The sequence below is a fragment of the Ornithorhynchus anatinus genome, chromosome 3 (assembly GCF_004115215.2).
Source record: "Ornithorhynchus anatinus isolate Pmale09 chromosome 3, mOrnAna1.pri.v4, whole genome shotgun sequence".
NCBI lineage: Eukaryota > Metazoa > Chordata > Mammalia > Monotremata > Ornithorhynchidae > Ornithorhynchus > Ornithorhynchus anatinus.
The window spans coordinates 84,018,605-84,033,311 of record NC_041730.1 but is presented as its reverse complement, the minus strand read 5'-3'; the positions used below and the strand labels follow the sequence as shown (position 1 = coordinate 84,033,311).

Sequence of the window (14,707 nt, the reverse complement as noted above, 5' to 3'; positions counted from 1 at the left end):
TTTGCAGTTTAATTAGTCATTTACAGTGATCCTCTCAACGACCACTGCATTTCAGAATGGGAAAATAATTTTCTCCACAAAATATGCCAAACATTTAAAAAGCATTAAATATATGTTCAGTCTTGATATTATTTTAAATTAATATTAATAAGATGTGATGCATTAAATTTTGCCTAATTAACCACTTGGAAAGATCCCATCACACTCACACCAGTTTACACTATTCTGGATTATCGGCATTGTTTTCATCGTTGTCTCCATTTTCTGAGCACACATGTGCCATGGCAGTTCAGTCTTTACACTCAGGGTTTTCTAATCAATCGTATCGAGTGCTTATTGTGTCCAGAGCACTGTACTAAGGGTGTGACCAACCACAGTTTAACAGAGTTGGTAGACACATTCCTTTCTAATAGTCTCAAACCCTCCAAAGAGTTCACCTGTATCAGTACCAAGCCTATCTACACCTTCCACAAAACAAGGATTTCCTAACCCAAAGCCATTAGGATTTTTGAAATCCCCAAATCCTTAGCTTTCAACAACCCTTTGGACAGTGTTTCTCAGAGCATTCTCAGATTGCCTGCTAATCTCCATCACCATCCTGTGACTTGAATTTTTGTCCCCTGAGCCAGGACAGAATTAGTTGAGGTTCAAAATCTAGCCTGGCTGTATGGCTGGAAAGATAGCTGCTCTCTGAGGGATTCTCCCGCCCTCTTCCTTGGTAGTGTGACCCAAATATAGAACTCAGATTTCTGGAAGAAAGGCCACAAATAATCACCCCTTTTCCCTCTGCTCCCTCTCTGCTCCTCCTCCGCCCTCTGCTCCTCCTATTCCCCCCTTCATCTCCCCTTAGCCAAACCCCCTTTCCCTCTGCTTCTCCCCACCCACCAGCACTGTGCTCATTTGTATATATTTTTATTACCCTATTTATTTTGTTAATGAGGTGTACAGCCCCGTGATTCTATTTATTGTGATTATGTTGTCTTGTTTTTGTCTGTCTCTCTCCCCTGATTAGAATGTGAGCCCATCATTGGGCAGGGATTGTCTCTATCTGTTGCCAAATTAGACATTCCAAGCGCTTAGTACAGTGCTCTGCACATAGTAAGCACTCAAATACTGTTGAAGGAATGAATGAATTTTCTATGAGAAGATATTCAAAGCCATTTTACCAAAGATGAAGATAAATTTAGTCACTTGATACCCCAGTATTGAACCAGCTTATATTCACTTAGTGTTTTGATTGTAAAGATTTCATTTGTAAATGCAGACGTGACTGAGAAAACTAAAGTGAAGCCGACAATCCCTTTCACATAAGGTATCTCGAGAGCTCACCCCATGCTGCATTGTTGCATTGGTTATGCATGATGCTTGTTGCAGCTTACGATTTTTTCTTCACATCACAATCTTCCCAAAGCTTTTGCTCCAAGACGGTTACCCCAGTTCTGATCACCGCATGTCATATAGCTTGAGGTTTAACTCTGTGGCATTTTTAAAACTTTCCTTCTCTCCACCTTTTCTGTGATCATCCTGTTTCAGCTCACCATGGAGCAGTTGTTTGGGCATCCAGTTTTTGTTTATTCTCCCCCTCCACCCAAGAAAGAAGTGAGGTACTGGTGATCTGATTGCGTGCTAGGATCTCCTTTTTGATGATCCTGCCTTTCATTGGATATTAAGTGGGGCAAGTATGTAGCACTGGTGGAAGTACTGTAGAAGCCCAATGTTGTGTCTGTGATAAATGTAGGCTACTTGCCAAAACGAAGGTAGTGCAACTCTGTATATTTTCAGTTTATTCTGAATCTCGCATAGAATGCACTAGCTAATTTGGTTTTCTACCTCCTTGTCTGTCTCTGCACTGTGACAGCATTCAAGGGCCATGATGTTGGACCTGGGATTTTTTTTTAAAATATGGTATTTATTAAGTGCTTCCTACATTCCAGGCACTGTTCTAAGTACTGAGTTAGATATAAAGTAATCAGGTTGGAAACAGTCCATGTCCCACATGGGGCTTACAGTCTTATACCCCATTTTTCAGATGAGGTAACTGAGGCACAAAGAAGTAAAATGACTTGCTCAAGGTCACACAGCAAATTGGCAGAGCTAGGATTAGAACCTAGGTCCTTCTGACTCCCAGACCCGTGCTCAATCCATTAGTCCATGCTGCTATTCTTTGTATGTAAGCTTTATCAAATTTTCTACTGCATTCTCCATCTTGGCCACATAGAGTAATTTTAACAGGCCTGGAACTGTTACACCATGGGAGATAAAGGATATGATTTGGTACCTTTAATTCTGTAGAGATCAGCCATAATCTTAGCACAATTTCATTAAACTACCTATTAAACTACCAAAGGTTAGTCAGCTAGCGGAGTCAAATGATTTTGAGAGGTCTACAAATATTATCATTTCAGTACTTGTTAAGCATTCATTACATACCAAGCAGTATACTAAGCACTGAGATTGTTACAAGATAATCAGATTGGACACAGTCCCTGTCCCACACAGGATTTACAGTCTAAATAGGAAGGAGTAGAGTTTTACCGAGAAATTGCCCAAAGTCACGAAGCAGACAAGTGACAGATCTGGGTTTAGAACTCAGGCTCTCTTACTCCTAGGTCCACGTTCTTTCCCTGATACTGACAGATACTGAGTCTTAATGTTGTGCCCTGTATTTTTCTGTCTAATATGCAGCAAAGATTGTGTCTATTATGCTTTGCTGTGGTGTGAATCTGCCTTGCAGTAGTAGGAGTGCATGGTAAACAGTGTTCTCCAATAGTTGGATGTTTCGGACTGGCTTGGTAATGAGCAGTAAGATCCCACATGTTTTCCACACTCAGTTATTTTCATTTTCTTCTTGAAGATGGCATATTTGAAATCCTGTGGCATTTTCTCTGTGTTTCATATGTTGAGGAAGCACTGTGGTCTAGTTGTTAGAGCACGGGCCTGCAAGTCAGAAGCACCTGAGTTCAAATCCAAGCTCTTCCACTTGTCTGCTAAGTGACCTTGGGCAAGTCACTTCAATACTCTGTGTCTGTTACCTCATCTGTGAAATGGGGGTTAAGATTGTGGTCTGTTTGTGGGAGACTGATTCTCTCTACTGTATCAACCTCAGCTCTTAATACAGTGTGTGGCACATAGTAAGCACTTGAGTATCGCTGAGGAAGAGTCTGTGGAGGTGACCAACCAGTGTATTCAGCTTGTTACCATTATTCAGTAGAGCTTTGCCATTCTTCATGACACTGCCTGTAAGTGGAAACTTCATTAAGTATTGGGGAAAAGGCTTTGTCTTCCTCTGTTGATAAGCAAACTCTTGTTAGAGGATGAATTTCAGTGGTGGAAGGTGATTATAGAAGTCATTAATCAGTTATTGCCTGCTTTTTGTCTCAAGATGACAGAGTCATTTCTATTCATCAAAGATGGTGTGTGCATTCATATATACAAGTTTGAGGGTTGGGTCTGCAGAGCTATAGTATTAGGAAAGAAGATCTAAAATAATATTTGGTTAGGAGTGCGTTCTTCCCCTCTCCTAGGCTATTCCTTTACTAGGGTCCATATTAAAGTTTTTCAGCTATGCAGAGGGTTGCTACTGGGCCTCTCTACTCATTCGAGTTCTTCCTATAATTTAACATGGCTCGTTTCTTCCAGCTCTTCCAAAATGGACCTGCTCACCTTGGCATTGGCTTGGCCGAAAGCCTCCCTTTTTGTGTTTCCTTTTCTATTATTTAACCCTTTCATTAGGTCTGGGATTTCCTGAGCTGGGATTGACTATGTTGTTGACTCATTAAGAATTCTATTTTTCTGGCTGGAGTTTCATTTTAAAATCATATTCAGCTAGAAATTTGTGAATTTGCAGACATTTTCCTGGTTCCTTCTCATTAACAGACTATTAATAGGGGGAGCTCCAGGATTACTTAACAGTAGAGCACAGATCATGCAGCATTTAAATTCTAGACATATTACAAAAGCAAAGTAGAATTTAAACCCCAAACAAGTTTGCCCTGATTATCACATGCACACAGCCACCACTTAAGCCACCTAAGAATGTGTAAACATGTGTAAGGGCCTACATTGTAGGGGGCTGAAATGGAACCTACACAAATAAGGAGTGAGAACAACTATTTTAAAGACTTAGCTTCTATCAAACAATGTAGTAAAATAGCTTTTGGGGATACAAGTGGCAGGCAAATCAGCCTGGCATGCAACCTTTGGGAAAGGTGTAGCTCCCCTTGAGCGGAGACCTTGAGGAGATTGGAAATCTTAGGCCGATTAGGAAGTAATTACAGGTTTTGGAAAGTGGCAAGTATTTTGTCATATCAGGTTGGGTTTTTTTTTTTATCACACAGTTTGGGATGAATTGTATGTTGTTTTTTTTTAGCCAAACTCACAAGCATGATCAATGACATAACCATTAACATGATTGAAATATTCTTGCCTTTTGTGTGTGTGTGTGTGTGTGTATATGTATTTAAGAGCCTTGCTGCTGATCTAGTGGGAAAAAACACCATTTTAGGAATCAGAATACCTGAATTCTAGTCAATCAGTGGTATTTATTGAGTGCTTACTTTGTGCAGAGCACTGTATGAAGCATTTGGGAGAGAACAGTACAGTTGGTAGACAGTCTCTGCCCACATGTAGTTTTCAGTCTAATGGGGGAGACATATTGAAGGTAAGGAGAGCAACTGATTACAAGGATATGTATATAAATGCTATGGGAATAGTAGGGGGAATACCTAACTGTGTAGGGGGTGGGACTTATTACATAGGAGAGGTGGCAAGGAGAGAAAATATGGCAGAAGGTGTGAAAGCATAGTCAAGGAAGGCTCCCTGGAGGAGATATGATTTCAGTAGGCCTTTGAAGAAGGGGAGAGTTCTGGCGGACACGTCAGGGGAGGGGCTTTCATTCTGGAGGGAGTGCATGCCCAAAGGTTGACTGCGGGTGAGGCAAGATCGAGGACCAGTGAGTAGGTTGGTATTAGAGGAGCCAAGTGTGCAGACTGGGTTGGAGTTCTGATTCTGCCGGGAGCTGGCTGACACAGAGGTCTCTGCAGTGGGTTCCACCCCAGCCACCTACTCACTCATTGCACTCTGCCCACTGGGAATGTGGCTGGCGGGGGGTAGGGGGAGGGCCAATGACATTGTACAAAGTCATGCACTATAATCAACTCTTTTGTATAGGTTCTCAGTTCTGAAATCTGAGGACTGAGGCTCATTTCTCATTCTTGATGGGCATTTCCATTGTATAAATTTCATATAAGGGATGATGTCTACCCACCCTGTTATACAGTACTCAGTGTATACAGTGCTGTTGGAGAGAGGTGGGATGAATGATAAAGTACTTAAGGGGTACAGACCCAAGTGCATAGGTGACACAGAAGAGAGGGAGTTGAAATCCAAGTTGTTTTCCAAGCACCTCCTCTTTGGGTTAATAATAATAATAGTTATGGCATTTGTTAAGCGCTTACTATATGCCAGGCACTGTTCTAAGCACTGGGGTAGTACAAGTTAATTAGGTTGGAAACAGTCCATGTCCCACATTGGGCTCACACTTCCAGCCTTTCAGAGTGATTCTTTCGGCTCAGGGCACTGTTCAGCCAGATCTAAGCTTTAAGGAGCAGATTTATTTCAATGGAAAGAAGTTAATGTCTCTTTGCGCTTGGACTTCCCCAGTTCTCTGCACCATTTCACTCTTCATTGTTACAAATAATTGAAAGTATACTATAATTGTTTAGGGTGACTTTTTCTAAAGCTAAAAATGTAAAATATTTCATGTTGGTTTTGGAGAAATGAGGTAGTAAAATCTTTTGTCCATCTGCTGGTAGAGTGGAAGTTCCCAAGTCCTCATGTTCCTTGAATTTTCAGCAGTGTACTTTATTTCGCAAGAATATTAACTAGAATTTTTTAATCTTGTTAAGTGGCAAGCTGTGCAATGCAATTGGAATAATGGAATAATTAGACTTGTATGAATTGTATGACTAAAATCATACAATCAACGAAAACTTCTCTCTCTAGGCTTCAAGGCTCTCCATCACCTTGCCTCCAACTACCTCTCCTCCCTTCTCTCTTTCCACTGCCCACCCTGCACGCTCTGCTCCTCTGCCGCCCACCTCCTCACTGTCCCTCGGTCTCGCCTATCCCGCCGTCGACCCCTGGGCCACGCCCTCCCGCGGTTCTGGAATGCCCTCCCTCCAAACTAATTCTCTTCCCCTCTTCAAAACCCTACTTACAGCTCACCTCCTCCAAGAGGCCTTCCCAGACTGAGCTCCCCTTCTCCCTCTACTCCCTCTACCGCCCCCCTTCACCTCTCCGCAGCTAAACCCTCTTTTCCCCCCCATTTCCCTCTGCTCCTCCCCCTCTCCCTTCCCATCCCCTCAGCATTGTACTCGTCTGATGAACTGTATATATTTTCATTACCCTATTTATTTTCTTAATGAAATGTACATCTCCTTGATTCTATTTATTTGCTATTGTTTTAATGAGATGTTCATCCCCTTGATTCTATTTATTGCTTTTGTTCTTGTCTGTCCGTCTCCCCCGATTAGACTGTAAGCCTGTCAAAGGGCAGGGACTGTCTCTATCTGTTACCGATTTGTATATTCCAAGCGCTTAGTACAGTGCTCTGCACATAGTAAGCGCTCAATAAATACTATTGAATGAAAGAATGAATGTATGATCATAAAATCATACATAGCGAAGCAGCATGGCTCAGTGGAAAGAACCCGGGTTTAGGAGTCAGAGGACATGGGTTCTAATCCCAGCTCCACCACTTGTCTGCTGTGTGACCTTGGGCAAGCCACTTAACTTCTGTGCGCCTCAGTTACCTCATCTGTCAAATGGGGATTAAGACTGTGAGCCTCTCATGGGAGAAACTGATTACCTTGTGTCTACCCCAGAGCTTTGAACAGTGCTCGGCACATATTAAGCGCTTAACAAATACCAAAAAAAGCCATTATTATTATTATAAAATCAGGTGTTTATTTAAGATATTCTTTTGAATATTTTGCTCTTTTTGATCAACTTGGAATATACCTTTTTCCTGCATGTAATTCAGATATTGTAAGGAATGATGCAGAAAAGGTGTAGAGGAGAGATGACTGTCCCCGAGTGGAGAATAGAGTCCAAGGTGAATTTATTAAATTATAGTGGGGACTGTTTTTCAAAAATCTGCAGTAGTGCTTGTATAATGAGGACAGATGCCTCAAGCAAGGTTGTCTAAAGCAGTGGTGTGGAATCAAGCTAAGTGTGCCAGTGTTGTACACATAAGACACCTGTGGTTCTGTTTAACTGAAGTCTTCATTCCTAAAATCCGTGTTCTGTTTGTTCATAGGACATCCTCAATAACCTTGACTCATGTGACCTTGAGGACGATGATCTCATGCTTGATGTGGACCTACCTGAAGACACACCTCTTGACAATGGTTAGTGAAAAAGGGAATGACCTTTATGGGAATGTTGTTCAACCACTCAACTTAAAAAACTGAAGCCCTGTTGTGCAATGGATGTCCCAAGTCCTTTCCCCGTCCTCTGAGTAGGCTTTTTAAATTGTTACCGGCACCTTGAAAGAAGGCAAGTAAATTCAACCGAGCATTTTCTTAATGTTCAGCAGATGGAGTATGTTTTTGAAAATTTTAAAAAAAAATTTTGGTATTTGTTAAGCACTGCATAGTCTAGTGGATAGAGCACGGGCCAGGGAGTCAGAAGGACCTGGGTCCTAATCTTGGCTCCACCACTTGTCTGCTTCTCTATGACCCTGGGCAAGGCACTTCACTTCTCTGCATCTCAGTTACTTCATCTGAAAAATGGGGATTAAGACTGTGAGCCCCTTGTGGGACATGGGCTGTGACTGTCCCATCGCTTAGAACAGTGCCTGGAGCATAGTAAACAGATGCCATTTTATTTTTTTATTATTTATTTACTCCATGCCAGGCACTGTATTAAGCACTGAAGCAAATACAAGCTCACGAGGTTGGATACAGTCCCCATCTCACATGAGACTCACAGCCTTAATCCCCATTTTATAGATGAGGTAACTGAGGCACAGAGAAATGAAGTGACTTTCCCAAGGTCACAAATCAGGTATGTGCAGAGCTAGGATTAGAACCCAGTTCCTTCTGACTCCCAATCTCATGTTGTATCCACTAGGTTTTGAATGGAAGTAGCATTAAAGTTTTGGTTACATCACTAGATGTTAGGTTAGTCTTTTACCTTCACACATGCTTAACTTCCATCAGAGTTCAAAAGTGTAAGCCTACGTCTACATTTTTGAAACTAGGTGAAAATGTCTCATTCTGGTTCCAGGAAGGAAAGTACACAGTCAAGTATCAAGACATGGGTTATGGAAGACACAATATATGTCACCCTGTCAGAAAAAGAAATGAACCTGGAATAGTTCTTTTTTCATGTCACTTGATATGACTTCTAAAAGTCACTTTTTTCTGATTATCCCTTTTATCAAGAAGAAAAAATAAGGTGCACATTTTCAAAATATTGCCATTCAGTGCCGTGTACCCCTTTGCCAAAACTCTGCTCCCCTTAAACCTCTCTGTCCTAAATTTGCTCTGTAATTTTATCGTCTTGAATGATTATCTGTGTTTTTACAGTTGGACATATGTGATAGGTTTAACAAGGGCATGTGTGAGAAGCTTCCAAGAATTCCTACTTTATTTATAAACTATTCTCTAAGATCAGATACTTTTAATCAGACATACCTGTTATTTTGCATTGTATGAAAACTGTGTGAACATTACAATATCCTTGTGTAAATAAAGGCCTCCTTATCTTCCTCAGTATAGATCATGGAGGATCATATTATTTAGTGACAATAATAATATTAATTATTGTATTTAGACACCTACTATGTACCAGGCACTGCACTAAGTACGATGGTAGATTCAAGTTTATCAGGTTGGACACAGTTCCTGTCCCACTTGGGGCTCAAAGTCTCAATCTCCATTTTGCAGATGAGGTAACTGAGGCACAGAGAAGTTAAGTGACTTGCCCAAGGTCACCCAGCAGACAAGTGGTCAAGCTGGGATTAGAACCTATGACCTTCTGACTCCTAGACCCATGCTCTATCCACTGCACCATCCACTTTTCTACTTTATTTTGCTCAATATGTGAAGGAACAAGCAGTCAAAAGCCCTAGTAGAATAGTTTTTAGGAGATATTTTCTTGGAAAAGTGCATTGAGCTGCCTACTTATAAATACTAAAAGGTGTTGATTAAGTACAAAATATGAACCGTGTCGTCTTTAAACCTTTTAACCAATCCGCAGGCATTCTTAATTTATGTGACTTCACTGAAATCAACTCCCTCATTTGCTGTCTTCCCGACCTAAAGAAACTTGGCCTGTTCCATTCCACAGTCTGGGATGGTGCTTAGTAGTATTTATAGAAACAGCCCTAGCTCAACAGCTATGTAAGCACCGAGCGAGGATGGTAGTTTGGAGTCACAGGGTAAACTGGGCTCACTTCCCAGTATGAAGGCTGGGAACGAAGCAGGAAGGAAGGCCTGTTTATCAATGTCTTGTGTAGAACTATGTCTGAGTAGGCTGCAGAGCAACACAATGTTTCTCTTGTACAAAGTAACTCTCTTAGTGAGAGGCCGAAGATATGAGGAAAAAGTTTTCCGGTAAGTGAAGAGGAAACTTGGGTGATCGAATGGAGGGTCTATTCTTTAGGGTTCTGCTCTGCTTTGATTTCAGGGAGAGAACTGTTTGTTGCAGCGAAGGGTTGGCTTTTTTTCAGTGGTTTTTTAAGACCTGCCAAGTAGTTTCCACTGGCCGGTTAGCGTAGACAAAAGCTTTGTCCTTTGTGAAAGCGTTATTGCTTAAGAAGCTTTTAAAAGTTTAAATCGTGTAGATTATTTAAAGGTTGGAATGCAAACTTGCAGTTGATGAGATTTAATCGTTTGAGAGAATTTTCAGTGGACAGCTGTTTTTCATTGCACTTTGGTCTAGGAACTTGAAAAAATCCTTGTCTTTTCAGTCATTTTTTCTCCAAAATCATAAAGGGTAAACCACTGGGATAAAAAACATTTAAAAAAATAACTCCACCACGATTATAAAATCCAAAATGCTAACTGCCATTTTAATAAGGCAATTTTGATGTTTTTTAACATAAAATATGATGGTATTTGTTTTTTACACCATTGTAAAATTAAGTTGCTGTGGGTTAACTAACAGTGGTACTGCTGCATCTATATCCCCCTGAAATTCTTTTCTTCTGTAATCTGTGTATTGTAACCGATATTAGAGCTCTCCCTGAGCTCCTTTTAACAGTATCCTAGCTGCAAACCATTCACAGTGCAGGCGGCGTGGTATTTGTATATGTGTGTAACAGGTTTTATTTCCACATTAATTTCTCTTTTGAAATCTGCCCAGTGGATTGTGACAATATGAATCGCTTCGATCGCTCGGACAGAAATGGGCGGCAGCAACAGGAAGGATTCTGGAAAAGGACTCCCCAGCGTTGGAGAGGGCAAGAACACTATCACCTGGGCCACACGGAGCACTTTCATCACGGAGAAACTGATAACAGGTAGAAACCTATTGCTGCCAAATCCAGTTTGAAAAGTTACTTTTGAAAAGTGACTTTTGAAGAAGCATGTGTCATTAGAGTTTTGAGAGGCACACAAAATGTGTCCCTGCCAAAGCAGCACTGTTGTCTGTTGCTAGTTAGACCTCGGATCTCTTTCAGCATTTCCTCATAGCAGCCCTTGTGGCGTGAAATCCTGTTTCTCTTTTAGTTTTGTCACGTGTAAGTGGTGGAGCTAAAGGTGAAGTTTGAACTTTAGGAAGGCCTTTTTTTTTTTTTTTAGCTCAGCTCAGCAATCCTCAATTTAGAGCTGAATAAACTTTGGAGTGTTTGATTTAATTGGTCATTTGTTCAAGAGCAAATAGAATCATTTTCAGGCCATTTCATGTCCTACTAAGAAGAATGCATTAATGAGCAGTTGTAAATGAACTCTTCTTGCGACTGGATAGGTACTTAACTCAAGTTATTCTCCTTCGAAGTATAGGAAAGTCTCTAATTTGATTTGACTTTGATGGCACTGTAATTTATTGGCTGTAGAATAACTTTAGCTTTCTTTTATTTATAATCTGGAACTCCTTTGATACTTTCTCTTCTATTTTTAAGTTACAAGGCAGTGCTAAAACTAAGGAAGATTAAGTATGTGCATGAATTATAATTTAACTTACTAGCGTTCTGAGGACTTATTTTCAAATTTCCCATTAGTTGGGAATGGGTCTGCCTCTAATGTTGCCAGCTGTAATATTTTAGGGAATGGGGCAGTTTTTATGGGTTAGGTGAGAGAGTATTCCATCCAGACTCGTAATCTAGATGGATGAGTGGTTAAAGATGATTCAGGATATGGTGCTCAAAGATGCGGAAGGCATCTATGCGACGTACTCCGATGCCAGAAAACTATTTGATTCTACCCTATCCCGAGATGACAGTGTGGATCGTGGAAGTCTTGATGTACCTGATCTTACCTGATCCCTGGACCAGAAAGCCCCTGGAAAGGCAATTTTACCATGGACTTGAGCGGTCCAGCCTCATGGATGGTCTTCAGATTAGAGCAAGCTGAGAGTCCTGATCCACACCCTGGGGTTGTTTGGGTAAAGGGGATGATGATGATGATGATGGTATTTGTTAAGTGCTTACTATGGGCCAACCACTGTTCAAGCACTGGGGTAGATAGAAAGCAATCAGGTTGTCCCATGTGGGGCTCAGAGTCTTAATCCTCATTTTACAGATGAGGTAACTGAGGCACAGAGAAGTGAAGTGACTTGACCAGGGTCACTCAGACGATGAGCGGAGGGCTGGGATGAGGAAAAGTGTACCGGGGCAGGCACCCCATGGCATTCATCTATGTGTTGGGCTTTCCATCCATGGGAGACGTGTTCAATTTAAAGAATGAAGAAGAGGGCAGAATTGTAGTTCACCCAGTTCTGCTTTAACATTGGGATTGCATTCTTGCAGTATGGTCTCGTGGAAAGAGCCCACCAGGACTAGGTGGGAGTTAGGAGACTCAGGTTATAATCCTGTTTTTGCCACTTGTCTCCTGCTTGACCTTAGGCAAGTCATTTCACTTCTCTGTGCCTCTGTTTTTATCTCTGAAATGTAGATAAGCTGCCAATTAGCCTTTCCCCTAGACTAACTATGTGAGCCAGGCACTGTGCTTGGTCTGATGATCTCGTGTCTTCCCTTGTGCTTAATTCATTGCTTGGCATAGAGTAAGTGTTAAACTAATGCCACAATTATTATTATTATCGCAGAACCCCACATTAGGAAAAACTTGCATCATGGTGCTCATCTTGTGCCACTGCAGTCGGAGAGACTTGGGTTGTCAGAGGAATGTTCCCCAATTATGCCAATGAGCCTTGACCAAAACATGTAGTGAAAAAATGTACTGTGGCAGGACTCACGGAGTGTACTTATTTTATGTATATACTATCTTAGGCTCTGGGGACTGGGGGTGCACGTTAGAAGAGAAGAGCACAAGAACCGGATCTTGCCATTTAGGAGTTAGTGGCTTCTACTGGGCGTGCTTCTCCTTTTCTTTGGGATCTCAGTGAAGTTGAAAAAGGAAACTAGAATATGCCCGACTGCTCTGGATGAAGAGCTGAATTTGACCTTTTTACATTTAATTTATGGCATTAGAAGCAGTATTTTACAAGAAGCCAAACTCACTAGTTAACCTGCAGAAACTCTTCTTTAAAAGTATTCCTTTCAAAAAAATGGAGGACTATTTAGTTCTGCCACAGTGCTTGCTTCCACTAGGTGTTTTGGATAGGTTATAGTGACAAAATTAGGAACTGCTTTTTGGACACTGTACTTCTGTCCAAATAAGAGGTTGTGCACATGCAGGGTGTGTGAATATTACAAGATGGGTTTTCTTTAATAAGAATTTCTTTTAACTATGCAAACCCCATGTTATAGGAGTCTTGTTTGAAGATCAGTTTTGGGGTTCGTGATCTCCACTTCTCATTCATTCAATTGTATTTGAGAGTTTACTGTGTGCAAAGCACTGTACAAAGCGCTTGAGGGAGTACAATATAACAATAGGCACATTCCCTGCCCACAATGAAATTATAATCTCTTTGGTTCCCTCCCTCCATCTACTGTTACAGCCACACCATAATATGCCAAATTAGAGAATTGAGGAGTGCTGTTTTTATAGAGGAGATAAGTCCAGAGAGAGCAACCTGAAAAATAGCCCATTCCAATTCAGAGAATGAGGCTTCAGGGAAATGGAGGACCCCTGGGTTCTATTTCCAGCTCGGAGTCAGGAAACAGCATATGCCATCGTTATTTGAGAGGATGTGCTTTCATCTGTAGCAAATTTGAATTCAAGGATTTATGAACCATTGTATAATGGAAATTTATGGTAATTAATCTTGCGTATGTTATTTTGACCCCAAACCCTTAAATAGCAAATGCAGCTAATTTTTTTAAAGCAAACCAATTCAGCCATGTTAACTAAAGTTTGCATTCAGCTGTCCTAGGAATTAAATTAATACTATTATGAGACTCCTAAGACTAGTGTTTCTAAACTACTTGATTTTGGATATGAATTTTTATTTGGCAACTTTGGCCTTTATTTTCTATGTCCCACTGTTAAAAGCAATCTAAAGAATGTTAGAGAAAATACAGTTCTGATAGGTCACTCATAATATGCATTTACTTTGCATTAATCTAACAGTAGTATCATGGTTTCAGATTTTACTATATTACTTTAATCTTACTTCTATATCATTTTGTCATTTCATAGTTTAACAATATTCACCTTATTTGAACAAACAAAAATGTTGCAAAAATATGTCCTAAATAATAAAGATATATGTGTAAATTATTTGACCTCAAAATGCCCTAAAGACTTCTTTGTTTAAAATAAAAGTATTTAGGTCTGAGCCAGCATGAGAAATTTGAATAATTCAAACAATAATTTCACAATGAGAGTTTGCATAACCATTTAAAGACATGGAGTTTTAGGATGTGAAGATGTATTTTGAATTGGGGTAAAGACATAGTGATTGAAATAAAATGAAACCACGGCTTCCAGGTTCCTTAGAGTCAGTGCATTTTAGTGTTTGATTATAATTACACTTTGACTTTAATCGTTATGGGTTGTCTTGGGTAGTCAACAGTGAACAGAGAGAAACTTCCACTTCAGATGAATTGAGCTACAAAATCAACTCCACCACTAGGTCATATTCATTTTGTTTTATTCAAATGGTACAGATACTGTACAATTTGGGTCTGGCACTGCAGATCTGTGGTGATTGTTAGAGTTGTTGGTTTATTGTGGTGGCAGAGCCTCCATGGACATTTAAAACACTTTTGTCCCAGATGAAATATCTCAGAATGCCCTTGATAACCTAGGGAAGATGATGGTTGATGAAGAGTTTAGGATGAAATCCCTCAACTGCCTTTTCCCCCTGTGCCCCCACCCAAAAAACAAAAGCGAAAAAAAGACAACTTAAGAGAGCAGAAATTAGCAGAAATTTAGATTCATTGGGTAGAATTCTGGTTTTGGCGAGTATTTGACCTAAAATCAAAAATTACATGCTTAAAACTCTTGCTGTAGTGTATTCTTAAAAGCAGAGCACCCCTCTGAATTTTATACATTGTATTGCCACATCAATAAAATGTACTCCCATCATCAACTTTAGAGTGAATTGTGACCACACACATCACAGATCCTCCACAGAA

General features: G+C 40.5%; 1 protein-coding gene across 10 annotated transcripts in view; it reads left to right on the top strand.

Annotated features, from left to right (window-relative positions):
* The window catches only part of CCSER2 (coiled-coil serine rich protein 2), a 207,692-nt gene that overhangs the window by 104,767 nt on the left and 88,218 nt on the right, over positions 1-14,707 (top strand). For all 10 annotated transcript variants that reach the window (XM_029059679.2, XM_029059681.2, XM_029059680.2 and 7 more), the window contains 2 exons: positions 7,319-7,409; positions 10,372-10,528. In XM_029059679.2, coding sequence (XP_028915512.1) covers positions 7,319-7,409; positions 10,372-10,528 — 248 coding nt within the window. The remainder of the gene's footprint in view (positions 1-7,318; positions 7,410-10,371; positions 10,529-14,707) is intronic.